General features: G+C 43.0%; 1 protein-coding gene across 1 annotated transcript; it reads right to left on the reverse strand.

The window, feature by feature from the left end:
- Nucleotides 1-554: 554 nt before the first annotated feature.
- SEC22C (SEC22 homolog C, vesicle trafficking protein) lies at nt 555-15,504 on the reverse strand. Its single transcript, XM_028486559.1, has 6 exons — nt 15,294-15,504; nt 9,209-9,417; nt 7,213-7,376; nt 5,105-5,284; nt 2,795-2,913; nt 555-1,560 (listed from the first exon to the last, which is right to left on the reverse strand). The coding sequence occupies exons 2-6, from the start codon at nt 9,388-9,390 to the stop codon at nt 1,471-1,473; spliced, it is 735 nt and encodes a 244-aa protein (XP_028342360.1). The 5' UTR covers nt 9,391-9,417; nt 15,294-15,504; the 3' UTR covers nt 555-1,470.

A 15,504-nucleotide genomic window follows, 5' to 3' on the forward strand; every position in this document is an offset into this window, starting at 1 on the left:
AATTTTCCTTCAGGGGGGTCATAACAGGTGAGAAAGCTGCTGAGAGAAGCTGTGCTTTTACTAATTTAGCTTTTCCTGAGTTACAGCTGCATAGGGGACCACTGTTCCCTAGACAGCCTCCTTGTTATGTCTTCAAAAGCATCTCTGAGGACTTCCCTGGCGGTCCAGTGGTTAAGACTCCATGCTTCCACTGCAGGGTGCACGGGTTTGATCCCTGGTCGGGGAACTAAGATCCCACATGCCGAGTGGCACAGCCTAAAAAAAAAAAAAGAAAGAAAAAAAAAAAAAAGCATATCTGACTCAGGGAAAGGTCTTATAGCAGGGAGAGTGACTGATATTTCCTGTAGGGCTATCGCACAGAAAGAGAACATTCTTGTTCTGCAAAAGGTGGAAATCATTTTTTGGTTCAATGTTGGGGTTTTTTTGTTTTTTTTTAAAAAAGACACATTCTCAAAACACAGAACAATCTGACAAAAGCTCAGGGGGGGAGGGAGAGAGTTCCTCATCGAAAGAGCTATCCAAGTAAGACTGCAGTTGAGGGGATGAAAGTGGAACTGTAAGAGACCTGCAGCCCTGAAATGCAGGCTCCAGGAAACGTCTCCTGGCAACACCCAAGGTCTTAGAGACTTGTTTTCTAAAAAAATGAGTGCATTTTCAATCTTGGGATGAAAATTTCTTTTTGCAAAATCAGGTAATTCTTAAAAACAGGCCATCTAGGATGTATGCAGGAGAGAGAAGAAGTGCCCTGAGAACAGAACTTTTAATTTAAAAAAAAAAAAAGAATAAGAAGAAGCTTAAACATGCAGAAGAGGTACTAAAATCCTAGTCCATGTGGCGGATGAGGAAAGAGAGTCAGGTTTTTACTAGAATTAACTCTGCCTATAGGGGATTCAAAAGCTCCTTTTTACCCCACTCCTTAAGTACATAGCTTATTTGAAAATAACTAATTATCAAAGGGCTCTAGTTAGTGTTATAATTTTTGTTTCATTTCCTAAGGACAGATTTGACTCAGATGGTATTACTATTAAAAACAACAAATTTTTTAACCTAGTCCTGTGTTTGAAAAGAAACACATATACATAGGTGTCACTTCTGCAGAAGGACATTTCTTTACTTGGACGCCCCGACAACAAGCACGAGGCAGGACCCTGCCTCATACTGGTCAGGCCCAACCCAATCCCCACTGCAGTCTCATCCCTCACTTCTTGGGAGCCCAGTTCAAATTCCTGGTTTCTGTCCTGCACTGTCAAAGGCCCTGAGGCCTAGGACAAGTGGCTTTCCCTTTCTGAGCCCAAAGGTCTTTTCTCTGTAAAATGAGAGGATTGGGCAGGATGAGTGGAGGGTCCTTCCACTAAGGGCTCGTACTATATCCATGATTTGAACCAAGGCCTTGGTGGAACAAAAGCAGGATCTAGGAACTTGTTGATGGTTCCAACAGAACAAAATAAGGCCATGGGTTTAACCCACTCACTAAAACATCAACGTTTCACCCACCTGGAAAATGCAGGCTACAAAAGGAATAAGAAAAGCCAGAATATTTCCAATTTCTTCACGTGCAACCTAAGACAAATATGAGGAACACAAGGAAAGGAATATTTAGAGGACACGAAACACTATGACGTGAAGTGCTTTACTCCGCATTGGGTCTGGTATGGTTGACAGTACAAAATCCCTGGCTGGGTGAGAAATAAGCCCCCGTTCACGCGTCGCACCAGGGGGTGACATGAAATCCTTCTGAATGGCCTGGACACACCAAGCACCCTCCAGTCCCCATGCATGTGTGCTGAGCTCTCAACCTGGAATGCCCCCACCCCCAGCCCTGCCACCTCTCAAAATCCAACTCATATGTAAGTGCTAAGCTTTCCCCAACTCCTCCCACCCCCCGGTACTGCCACCTCCTTAGTGATGTTGTCGCCCTCTGCTATGTGCCCCAACTCAGGGACTATGTCTTGACCAACGAACACCTGTTCTAGTGCCTACAGACACTCGGTAAGCATCTGCTTATGAGTCATCATAAACAATAAGAGTAGGAACCACACCACACATTGGCCAAAGACGGGCTGTGGAAACAGCCAGCCACCACTCACGGCCCAGACCTGCTGCTGTTCCCCAAACACTTCTGTCCCCATAAGCCATCTGAGATTCAGTCTAAGCTGCGCTTCAGACTTTAGCCACCACGTGCCTCGGTGTGAGCGTTACGGCTCTGTTTTTAATAGTAACATCTATCTGTTCATGTTCATAGTGGTTCCATACGTTTTTTTTAAGTGTTGGAAATACTTCAAAATTTAAAAATAATATTTAAAAAGCACTGAAGTAGAAACGTGCTTTGAGATGAGCAGGCTGGCGAATCAACTTCACAGTGACACAGTTCTTTTGACAAACACACCAGGAAGCTGGTAACTGAATGATATAAATCAGACTATGAGGCCACCCTCCCCAGGGGAAAAAAGGGCCTGAACGTTAAAGTATGAGCATCAGACTTTTGCCCTGGATGAACAATCCAGCCCCCGCAGTGATTCCTGGAGTCCCCAGGGCCATGGGGTGGCCTGATGTCCTTGAAGCAAGTTTTCCATTTCTCACCAATATCCCAGCAGGGCCCTTTGGCGTCTTAGGAAAACAGATACAAAAGAGCAAGTTTCATATTTGTTCAACTTACGACAAAGAATAAAACGAGAAGTAAAAATTTTACTTCAATTTTTTAAATGTAGTACATAATAACCTTATAAATAATATGTATCCCCATCCGTTTCTTCCATCACGTGTCTTTTGATTTAAAATGTATAGAAAAGGTTACCTGTAAAGAATGTTCTGCGAGGTGAATTCCACGAATGAGGTTCAGAGCAGCGCACATGATGTTGAGAATAAGCGAGAGGATGCCCAGGGCTGTCACAGGTTCCATTCGGAAATTAGGAGCTTCACAATGAAAAACAAGAAGTGTCTAGTGAAAATAATTTCCATATGAAGGAAAAATAAAGACATTAACTAGACCGCTGCTAATGAAAAGGTTTATTATGTTAAACACACAACTGCAAACATATTAATTTTAAAAGCAGCTGTAGTTAGAGAGGGAAAAGGCAAGAAATGAAGGACAGAATGGATCCGGGAATCCAAGGTGAATTTCTTCCAGAAAGAGGCCATTTCTCTGATCAAGCACAGATTTTTCAAGTGCTTCATTTCCTTTCTATTTAAAACAGTGATTCTCAACCAGAGACGATATGGCCCCTCAATCAGTGTCTAGAGACATTTTGGGCTGTCCCCACTGGGGACAGGTTGCTACTGGCATCTATCGTGGGTGGAGGCCATGAATGTTTCTAGACATCCTACACTGCACAAGACAGCCCTCACAACAAAGAATTTCCAGCACAAAATGTCAATAGGGCTAAGGTTGAGAAATCCTGATTTAAAGCAGTTTATGGCTTTAGCTATAAATTGGTTGTCAAATCCTGAAGCATTTCTATTACACAGCTCAACCCTCAGCTTGTAAAATGTTCCATTCTTTTTCTGACAAGGACAACATTCAGTGTCATGTGTGCTTCTGGAGCAATTCACAGCAAATGCAATTTTTTAAATTCCAAAATTATTGGGAAGAGGAGGGAAACATTGATTATTTCAGCTACAAGCTGTTTCTGGAACTCTAATTAGGACAAATGATCATTCTCTCTTTAAAGATAATTGCTGAAACGGATTCTGGTTCACACAATTAAACAGTGTCCCACCCATTCTCTTGCTATGCTCCTTTTAAACCATCCTTTCTTGTCCTTACATTTCCCACATATGCATACACACACACAAATATCTAGCCACAACCCAACTGACACCTATTGTTAGTGTGTTAGAGTTTCCACTGAGCAATTCAAAGTTTCTGTTAGAACAGAGCATGCTACCTGTAAAGGTTCTAGCCTTGGAACAACAGGGGGAGTCAAACCAGAGTAAAACATCCTAGAAAGATAGGCAAGTTGACACTTTCTGGATTTTCTCCTCTTGTCTAAGTGTTTATAAAACAAAACGTACATCACAAAGTTACCCCGTCTACAGATACGGCAAAGGAGAAGCTTGGGGTCTGACTACCCAGTCTTCCTTCCACAAAAGTTAAGTTCAATCCCAATATAAATTACAGCAACTTATTGAATGGCATAAGAGCCAATCCAGGAATTTATTGGTTGAAACAGATCAAATCGAAACACAAAGTTAAGCCAAAAATGTGAACATTTTTAATACACCACTTTCAAAATTCAAGCAATGAGTTTAGTATAAAACTGTTAAAACAAAGTAATTAGACTGTTATAATGTAGATGGTTCTGTCTTCCAGGGAAGGATTCAGCTTTTACACCATTACAGAATTCTTAGAATGTAAATATCCACTTTAATTAAAGATTGGTTTAATTGTGTGTAACTGTAAACAAGGAATGCAAAAAAGCATGCTTTACTATGTGCTAGGCATTGCGTGGCTAATGGTGTTAATGCCAGACTAAGTCACGGACGCCAGGGCACTTTGAGCACGTTCATTAATGCCTCATTCCTCAGATAAGGACTCGGAAATCCAAAGGGATAGAGGGATGTTCCCGGGTCCCACAGAGAAGCAGAGAGTGAGAGGTCTAGAAGCCCTGGCTCTGGCCCCTGCCCACTCTCATCCCCATAGCCCTCCACTCCCTCCATCAAGGAGCGGGGGCTTCTCAGTGGAGATTCCCAATGTTTCACTAAATGGTGAGATAAGGACTCAATGTCAAAGGAAAAAAGGAGAGAGGGAGAGAGAGAATGTACAAATCTGTACAGTTCAATAAGTGACCTCCAGCAAAAGAGAGTGAAAATCTCCTTTACACCATTTAAATGTGCAGATTTCACCCTGGTTAAGAAAACAACCTGCCAAGTCACTCTTCTCCTGAATTTCGTCAGAAGAGTTGCCTCTCTTCAGATAGACTCACTGGTCACAACAGTTGAGTTTTTTATAACAGCCACCTGGAACAAGATCAGCCCATGTTTTTCCCCAGGTATTTTATACACTGCCCCCCACCCAAACACCTTCCTACTAAAACAGTCACTGTGCATTTGAAATACACAATCTCACCTCATCTTTATCAACGTCAGAGAGCAGCAGGCCACTTACCAGGCTCCAAGTGCATCTGTGGGTGACCATTCATCACCCCGTTAGCCACATCTGTGTCCTCCAGAGTGAGAACCACTGGAGGCTGAAACTTGAGTTCCTCCTGAATTTTTTCTAAGCTGCTCTCCATCTGGGTGGAACTTACATGGTTAAAATGCCACTTCACTTTCTGAATGACACTGTCTGTGAAAAGAGAGCAACCCAAGCTGAGTGTCTTCATTACAATGGACGTTATAAGACAATACGTACACAATGAAGTTTACGTTTCTAAGCAAGCTAATAAGTCAGCCAGTCTCTGAAGAGTGTCAACTACACATGAAGGTCAAATGATTAGTACATATCAGGACTGGTCTCATCAATCTCTTCAAAGCAGAATAATTAAAACGTGACAGTCTGTCCATCAGAACCTCAGTGGCAAGGGAGTCAGGGGACAGAGGCTTGAGTCTTAGCTCAGCCACGACTCATAGTACAATCCTGGGCCATTCACAGAATATTTCTAAGATAGAAAAATGGGGACAGTCATTTTTGACCTGATTATCCCAAGAAAAGGCGTGTGAAAAAAAATTACAAATCATTGGGAGTACGTTGTGCAAACTAGGATTATATATCTGAAAGGTACTGGTTTTAATTCTTTTATTTACATTAGTACTAACCATTACCAAGTTTTAATAAGTATTTGAAGTGAAGTTTCATGCATATTGGCAAAGCAAAATCGTGTATAATTCTAATATCCACATACTTTTACTTATATTCTACTCGCACTCAATAATGAATAAACGTGATGCTGGGAAGGGTCTCCTGTGAGACCAAGCCCACAGCTTTGGAAGGAAGGCGCACGCAGAGATGAGGGGAGAGAAGAACACAGGTCTACCAGCTGCCAATCAAATAACAGCCAAGGGATGCTGCAGCTGTGGGCCGACTGGGAACAGCATGCCCTTCAGAAGAAGAAGTGGGGCTGAGAGCAGCAGTTGGACCAATCCTCACAGGGAGACTCAGGCAGAACTCATGGTCTATGTCACAGGACTACCAGGCTGGGGCCCGAGTATCAGGGAGCTCCCCAGCACCTTTGGGTGACACCAAAAGGGGGTGCTGGCCCCATCACTGGTGGGCCAGCCAGAGACCACATGAGGGGATGTGAGCAGTAGCTGCCAGAAGCATAAGTGGCAACACTTCCAGGTGCCAGCCCTGCACCTGACCCTGAGTACCAAATGCTGCCAGCCCCTTGTTCAAGAGCATCACAGGGACCATGGCGATTTACACTGAGACCAGAGAATGTCCCCCAACTCCCACCTCTCCTCCTCCACTCCAGGATCTCAAAATGACTTGAATCACAGCGGACAGACACTGATAGCATACACTATAATTACCCTGCTGTGTTGCAAAGCCCTGAGCTTCCACACGGCCTCTCTGGCAGGGCCTAGAAAAGGAGTATCCTCTTGCAGAGCTGTGCTCCTCAAACCTCAGCATGAAGGACCAGTTTTTTCTTATTTCCAAATGGTTGCAGACAGATACATTGATAAAATACAACTGAAAATATCGCAGGAGTGCCAAATTACTCTAAGAATTTCTAAACTCTTATTCTCACTCTCTGTATGTCCCTCATGCTGGAAGATCGGGTCCACGTACCACCCTTGAGCAGCGCTGCTCTAGAACAGGGGTTGGCAGTGTTCTCAGAGTGCCAGAGAGTCAATGTTTTAGGCTTATGGGCCCTAGATGGTCCATCACAACAGCTCACCTCTGCCAGGGAAGGGCAAAAGCAGCCACAGACAACCCGTTAGTAATAGAATAAGCAAGGCTATTTTCCACTTTATTTACAAAAAACAGACCCTTGGCCCACAGTTTGCTGACACCTGCTCCAGAATAAGATACAGGTTTCGCCATTCTTCCACCCTGCCCCAGGCTCTGGAGAGATGAAAAGCCAGAGTGTTGAACCTCCAAGCTTGCAGGCCCCTTCCACTGCTGTGAAATCTCATGGTATAAGGCTGTTCTCCAGTGACACGTTACAGCACCTCCAGTGGTTTTCCCTGACGGTCAAAGCCAAATCCAAACTGGAAATTCTACACATACAATGCCGCAAGAGATAACAATCAATACGAACGAGGGTTACGAACCAAATTCGAGAAAGGCGTATGGCCTGGAGGCTAGGCCAATGCAGGTGGTGTCATAGGAAGCTGTGAATTCCCACCACAGGGTCTCCAGGAAGCAGAAGGCCATGGCTGCTGGACACTGGCAGGAGCAGATAGCCATGCAGGCTACGTCCCTCGAAGAAGAGAAACTGGAACAAAAGAGTGTCATCTGCATTACCAGGGAACAGACCCATGCATTCGCATCCTGAACCCAGACGCCACGTTGCCTCAACTCTGGATCTGCTGGGTCTTGAATAGTCCTGGAGCTGTCTGTTGCATCTCTTCAGCTAGACCTGCCGGGGACTGTGCCTTTCTTATACTTCCTCTAAAATGTATAGTGGCATTTACCACTGACAATGTGTGATCACTCTAACTTATTATTAACTAAGCTATGGGACCGCTCACCTGTAAGGAACAAAAGCCTTAGTTTCCTCTGTGAAAATAATGGTGAATATTTAAGTCAAAATACAAATGAGTAGAACATTTTACATTCTACTTTTCAAAAAATGACTGAAGTACCCAGAACTTCATTTGAAGTGACAGCTTTTTTTGTTTGTTTGTTTGTCTGAACAAAGAAAAGGTTTCCTATTTGAGGTACAGCACAAAGTTCGCACAGACTGTTAGATAATCACAACATAATGAGGAAGGGACCACCGAAGAAGGTGGTTTCAGGCACCCAGAGAAAGGAGCTGTAGATGTGGGCAGACGCAGCTCAGTTTTTGCTCCTGAGCACCCAGAGCCCATTCCGCAGGGTGACAGCTTCATATGCCTACCATCTGGATCCCTCTTCAGGCCACGACCCTTCTTGCCTGACAATACCACCAAGCCTGGAATTAGGCCTGGACTTTTCCTTTTGTTTTCCTAATTCTGAGACTGAATTCCCCTGAAAGGATGCCACCTTATCAGGTCAATCAAAAATTTACTATTCAAGGGGAACAAAAAGAACTTGGTAAGTGAAGGCCTAAATTCTGGAAAACAATGATGTAAAATCTATAACAAGCCATTTTGAGATTTCGAAACCTGCCTTGCCCCATCCCTCCGTAGAATGGCTTTTTACTCTAACCCCTAGAATAAGAAATGACATAACACATGAGGAGCAGACCTTGGTGCCTGGTTGCCTCCATTCAAATCCTGGCTCTACCATTTACTAACAGTCTAACCTTAGGTAAGCTGTTTAACCTTAGTTTCCTCCTCTGTAAAACAGGTATAATACAATTATCTACCTCATAAGCCCATACAGCACTTAGAGTAGTGCTGGCCCATGGAAAACAATCATATTAGCTCTTATTACCATGATTATTGTAACCACCTGATTCTTACTTCCACTGGAGCATTTGCCCCACTGTGTAATATTCAGTTATATATTTCTCTTGTCCCCTTATTAGACCTGGAGTTCCTTGAGAAGAGGGACCTACTTATGCTCATTTTTACTGCCCTGCTCCTGTCATAGAAACATTTTTCACTTTAAAATTTGTTTAAAAAGTGAAAAAATTTAAAATGCAAAAACTGAAGGCAAGAACTCTAAGTCAAGTCTTTTTTCTTATTTCCTTGGCTTCCTGACTCTCGCCCTTTTCCTTTCCTGACATTTTAATCTAGCATCTCCTTTCGACTCACCTTTTTTCCACCCCTGCACCTAATGTAGAAAAAACTACCAAACTAAAGGCATGAAGACTGGGTGACCAGGGCCTGCCGATGCTCATGGCCGCTCTGCCAGCTGATTCACTTTGCCGTACGGCAGAAACTAACAGAACATTGTAAAGCAACTATACTCCAATAAAAACTAATTACAAAAAAAAACAAGAAAGAAAGAAAGGTGGGAGTTGGGGCAACAGTGCTTGAGTCCCTTTGATTCTATTGTAAAAACACACAACCTCGGACTGCTGTCTGATGTGAGACCTGCTTTTAACACACAGTGTGATCAGCATAATGTCACCTCTGCACGCGGTTAAGATGTTCTTGAACAGTGAACATGCTTGCTTACTGGATACTGAAGTCAAGTCCTTCTGCAGAACCTCGACCTGGATACTGGGCCAGTCGCAAGGCTAAAGTCTTGAGCCGTCTCCTGCATTCCAGAAAATCTTGGGTGTGGTAAAAGTCAGTGGAGGCCGAGAGGGGCAGTCCATCCCTCACCCTAACCACACAGGCAAAAAGGATCATGGACATGGTCCACAAGAGAAGTCATGAGGACACCTGAGGAAGGAAGGTCACCTTGTTACTGAGGGCCAGGTGATGAGCCAGGGACACCACCGCCCTTGAAATGTTCACTCGGGGTTGTTTCACCCTCACCCCCAACCACAAATGCAAATGTGGCTTTTATTTTTATTTCCCTGCCCTCTACTGCTATGTCACTCCCAATTGTCCTCCCTCCATTAGCCTCCCTGTCTCTTCTTCACTTGTAATCCTCCTTTTCCTTCTCTCTAATGAATCTCTCCATTTGCAGAATTAAACCAACTGGGATGAGGGAACAGAGACCAGAATGGCTCAGGAACAACAGCAGTGAGAGTGGGGAGCAGGACAAAGGTAGCAAGATGGTCCTAAAGGGCCAGGAAGAGCCTGACACTGATGCAGCAGGGTTGGGGTCCAGGGACCTGTGCATTTCAGGTCATCCAGCGAGGGAGGTGCTGAGCAGTTTGCTTGCCATATCCTCACCTGAAGTGGAGGGCTTCTGAGCATTTAACCTAAAGCTGGCAGCAAGGAAAGCAGAAGGCAAAAATAAAACAGAGAGGATAGTATGTCCTCCTGAATTTCTGCACATTTGACGCAGAGCCAGTCTTCAAAATGATGAGAGTTCCTACAGATGGCTAAAGGAAGTCACTTAGCAAATAAGATACTAAATTTTTAGCCATGATATGTGACTACCATTAAGCAACAAGAGGAGACAGATTCTGAGGCCTCATGGCACCTGTGGCAAATTAGAACAAGGTGCTTCTCGGGGTAGAAACAGCCCTGGACCAGTTCTGCTGGCAGAGCCTAGTTGGGTGTCAGCCCCCATCTATTAACTCTGCAGGTGCTCGTACAGGGCATAAACTGCACCTCTGCATGTGGCAGCCCTGCAACCAGGGATTAGTGAGGAGGCTATTAAAGCTTTGATGCGTCTTTCTATGGATCTACACATCCTGTTTCATTGATCCTGTTATCAGATCCTCTACCTGGATAGGATATTAACAGGTATGGGCACTGGTGGACTTTTCTCCCAAAGAACACTAGGGATGTAATCTGGCATCTCAATTACCACGAGCTGTAGGAAACAGGAGCCCAGGATGTACACTACTCTCTTCACCTTTGTGCCTCTGTGCATTCTTCGCTTATATCTACGCTCCTCTGATCTCCCCACATTCAAATCCACACCAAGGACTGTCTCCAATACAAAATTAAAAATAAAATACCATTTTAAATCCAAAAAATGATCTCAATAAAGCTATACTTTATAGCTTTTCCATCTGTAATGGATGAATGGATAATTATTCCCATTTTATACATGAAGAAACTGCAGTGGTATAAAAATAAGAGATGGCAAAAAGAAAAATTAGTCTACCAGGCAACAGACCATACTCAGCCCATTAGTCCCATCTCCCCACACTTTCCATTGAAGGGTAAAAAATGTGAAAAGTCTCAGGAGATAGAAAAGGAAGAAATAAAACTACTCCTATCTGCAGATGGCATAATTGTCTGCATGGAAAATGCCAAAGAGCCTACTAAAAAAGAACTCCTAAAATGAATGAGCTCAACAAGGTTGCAGAATATAAGACCGATATACAAAATCAATTCTTTTTCTACGTACCAGCAATAAACACATGGAAACCAAAATTAAAAATAAAATACCACTAACAATCATCCAAAAAAATGATCTCAATAAAGCTATACTTTCTTTAATGCAATACTTAGGTGTTAATCTAACAAAACACGTATAGGACTTATATGCTGAAGACTACAAAACATTGCTGAAAGAAATCAAAGAAGTCCTAAATAAATAAGGAAATATATCATGTTATTAATTGGAAGACTCAACATAGTAAAGATATCAATTCTCCCCCCAAAGTGATATACAGGTTCAATATAATTCCTGTAAAAATATCAGCAAGATAGCTTGTAGATATAGATAAGATTATTCTAAAATTTATATGGAAGGGCAAACAAGCTAAAATAGCTAAAACAATTCTGAAAAAGAATAAAGTGGACTGTACCTCACTATCCTATTTCACGATTTACTGTATAGCTACAGTAATCAAGATTGTGCAGTACTGGCAGGCGACAGACACACAGATCAATGAAACAGAATACAGAACCCAGAAACAGACCTACACAAGAACAGCCAAATGATTTTTGACAATGGTGCAAAGGCAATTAAATGGAGGAAGGACAGTCTTTTCAACAAATGGTGCCAGAGCAATGAACATCTATAGGAAGGAAGAGAGGGAGGGAGGGAGGGAGGAAGGAAGGAAAGAAAAAAAGAGAATCTTGACCTAATCTCACACCTCTCATTATTCTGATGATAATCAAAATATATCATAAATTTAAATGTAAAAAGAAAAACTATAAAAGTGGAAGAAAACATAGGAGAAAATCTTCAGGACTTAGGGGAAGAGTTCTTATGTATGACACCAAAAGCATAATCCATAAAAGAAAAACACTAAATTGGATTTAATCAAAATTAAAAACTTTTGCACTGCAAAAGTCCATGTGAAGAGGATGAAAAGAAAAGCTAGAGACTGGGAAAAAAATATTTTTAAACCACATACCCAATAAAGGACTCTAGATATCTAGAATTTTTAAAGAACTCTCAAAACTCAACAGTTGTAGAACAAATAATTCAGTTAGAAAATGGACAAAGTACATGAACAGACATTTCACCAGCGGATACAGAAATGGCAAATAAGAACATGAAAAGATGTTTAGCATCACTAGCTCTTAAGGGAAATGCAACTTAAGATCACAATGAGATAATACTACATACTTATTGGCACAGGTAAAAATTTTTTAAGGGACAATATCAAATGCTGGCAAGCATGCACAGCATTTGACATGCATAATGTGTGAGGACTGGATCTCTCACACATCACTGGTAGGACTGTAAAATGGTACAGTCACTCTGGAAAATAGTTTATTTTAAAACTAAGCTTGCAATTATCATACAGTCTATCAATCATACTCTGTACTATCTCTGCAATTTCCTGTCAGTATAATTACTTTAAAGTAAAATCAGAAAAAAAAGTATTACCTTAAGGTTTTTATATCACTTAAAGTATGCTCATACTTGCTTTTTACATTTAAATGTCATTTTAAAATATCTCTACTAGTAGAACAATAATCTTTTATGCTAATTACCTGTAATTCTGATGATTTATGCATGACTGTTGAAGGGCATGTTTTATAGGGAGCAGCTCCATTCCTACATGACATTTCTAAACTGGTAGGTACTATAATCTCTGAATTCATTAAAATAAAAGCCACTTGCAGATAACCAGTATTCAGTTTAAAACAGGAAAGCAGTGGCATGAATCTGGAAAATCATGTCACAGTTACAGAAAAAATATTATCAATTACACAAGGACAAAGGCAGCCTAAGAGTGCTCACCCTGACATACAAATCTGTCTTACTAGCTCCTTCTACAGGCCAGCAGACCCTGTAAACTGGCACTACGTCTGGCACATATTAGGAAGCCCTCAATAAAAACTTTTAAATTAATAAAACTTGTAAAAAAAAAATTAAGTTTTAAAACTAATAAAAATTTTTCCACGATAAATCTCTACTTGGAGAGGAAAAAAGAGGTTTACATAAATGAAATTTTTAAAAATAGAAACTGAAATAGTAATCAAATATAGCACTCTAGTTACTATTAGGTTTTATCAAAATTATATTTTAGTCTGCCTCTGCCATTTCCTAAATCCTTTTCTCAGCATCTATTTATAAACTGCTCATGTCAGAGATTATCCATATTCTACCGGCAAAAGACTGTGCTTAGCTGGAGGGCCCCCTTGTTCCAAGTGGTTTCTTTTCATCCCTGTATCCTTAACCCTCTCTCAAACCCCTGCCACATACACTTCTCCTCCCTCCAAAAGAGAGACAGAAAGAAAGGGGGAGAGACAAACAGCATTAAATGACCAGGCCTTGCAAAATAGTAATTTCAACAAGCAAAACAAGTTTCACTTGGCACACAAATATTCAAACACAAGGGTTCACCATAAGGCATTACCCACTCCTCAAATCCAAAATACAGAAGACAGGGGCTTCCCTAGTGGTGCAGTAGTTAAGAATCCGCCTGCCAATGCAGGGGACACGGGTTCGAGCCCTGGTCCGGGAAGATCCCACATGTCGCGGAGCAACTAAGCCCGCGAGCCACAACTACTGAGCCTGCGCTCTAGAGCCCGTGAGCCACAACTACCGAGCCTGTGTGCCACAGCCCATGCTCCTCAACAAGAGAAGCCACCGCAATGAGAAGCCCGCGCACCGCAACGAAGAGTAGCCCCCTCTCGCCGCAACTAGAGAAAGCCCGCGCGCGCAGCAATGAAAATCCAACGCAGCCAAAAATAAAATAAATTTTTTAAAAAATACAGAAGACAAAATAGAGTTATATCACCCTTACCGAATTCACCTTCAGCCACAGGACTTGAGAACTGGTTACCTCATTTGTAGTTCAAGAAAGTGCCTTGGTTCCACATTGCTTGGGGATGGGGTAGGGAGAGGGTAGAGGTCAAGTCTGTCACTTGTTAGGAGCTAAGAAGAGTAGGGGGCTGAATTTGATAGCAACTAATATTATATGCCAGGCACTGTGCTAGGAACTTTTACACTGATAATGTTATTTAATGCTCATAACCATCTATGGGGTAGGCATAATCTACACTGGACAGAAGGGAAAACTGTAGCTCCAAGGCTCAAGCGGTAGAGCCAGTATTCCATCCAAAACTTCCTTACTCAAAATACTGGAAAGCCTATGATCTTTCCACTACACTCTGCTTCTCTAAATCCAATCTTTGGGATTACAGCTACTCTATTTCCTGAAAACAATTCCTTCCTCTGGAGCACTGATACTTAGAACTAATCAGAGACCTGTTAATAAAAGCAGCCAAGGCTTAGGATTACACTAGTTACAACTGCTCCTTACTCATTGTATTACTTTGGATAAGTTGGTTTTCCTCTCTGAGCATTGGTCATCTTTGGATGCAGTGGATCTCTGAGGCTCCTTCTAAGAAAAAAAAGCTTTGGGACCCCAAGACGTCCTCTGTGTTGTAAACACAAACTCTTAGAGCTATAACAACATTGTCTAAAATGTATTTTCCAGAGCAAACTGTTATGTCAATTTAATTCTGTTTAGCAATATTAAAGCACTTTCAATTATTTACATTTTTATTTTACTAAAATTATCTCTATCAGAATTAATTCCCTTCTTTGTAAAATTTAATGAAGATTTACCCTATCCACCATCTGGGCTTTATTACTTTTCTGACCGTGTCACAAATTTCACCAGTTACTTTTAACCACTGGGAATATTCTTTTGTGGCTTTGATGTCTACGAACCTAATTAAGCACCAGGGTGCGTAATCCTTCTGTCTCTGGAAGTCTAGATGTAATACTGTAACGGGCACAAATACACAGTACCTCTGAACATCTGATATTCAGAAAAGCTGGTCTAGTGCACCCAGTATTTGGTAAACCAAGTCTTATAATATTGGCACGCGAAGGGAAAATTGCTATTAAAACACTCTACCTGAGTTCCGTGGATAATTAAGGAAACAATCATCCCCTCTATCATTTGGACACACCCCGTCTCCTCCCACTGGGGGCAGCGCTCTACCCGCGTCGGCCGCCGAGGGTTCCTGGCAGGCGTGCACCTCGGATCATCCTTGAGTCAGGCGAGCAGCCGGCGGCAGAAAAGGGGTGGGGGTGGGAGGGCAGAAGACTTCGGGACGCCAGACGAAGCCCTGGAGAGCTAAGCCGGGCCTGATGGCTGGGCGGGCCCGGGGGGGAGGGACGGCCCTCCACCTCCAGGCCCGCCCTGCGCCACACCCGACGCCGCCAGCTCTTGACTAACGGACCGCAGCGCCCGCCTCCGCCCGCCAGCCCTCACCTCGCCCCGACGGCGGCCTCCGGGAGTCGGCGCTCTCCCGCCGCGCCGCCGCCGCGCCACCCTCCGCCTTCTCCGCAACCTTAGCCCAGCCGGCGAACCTGGCCCCGGTCACCGGCGACCCAGGCGCAGGTAGGCGGCGGTGCGCATGCGCGAGTCTTGAAACACCACCCCACGCCCTCATTCGCTGCTGCTGAGCAACACCCACACCCGA

This window comes from Physeter macrocephalus, unplaced genomic scaffold (genome assembly GCF_002837175.3).
Source record: "Physeter macrocephalus isolate SW-GA unplaced genomic scaffold, ASM283717v5 random_1729, whole genome shotgun sequence".
Classification (NCBI taxonomy): Eukaryota; Metazoa; Chordata; class Mammalia; order Artiodactyla; family Physeteridae; genus Physeter; species Physeter macrocephalus.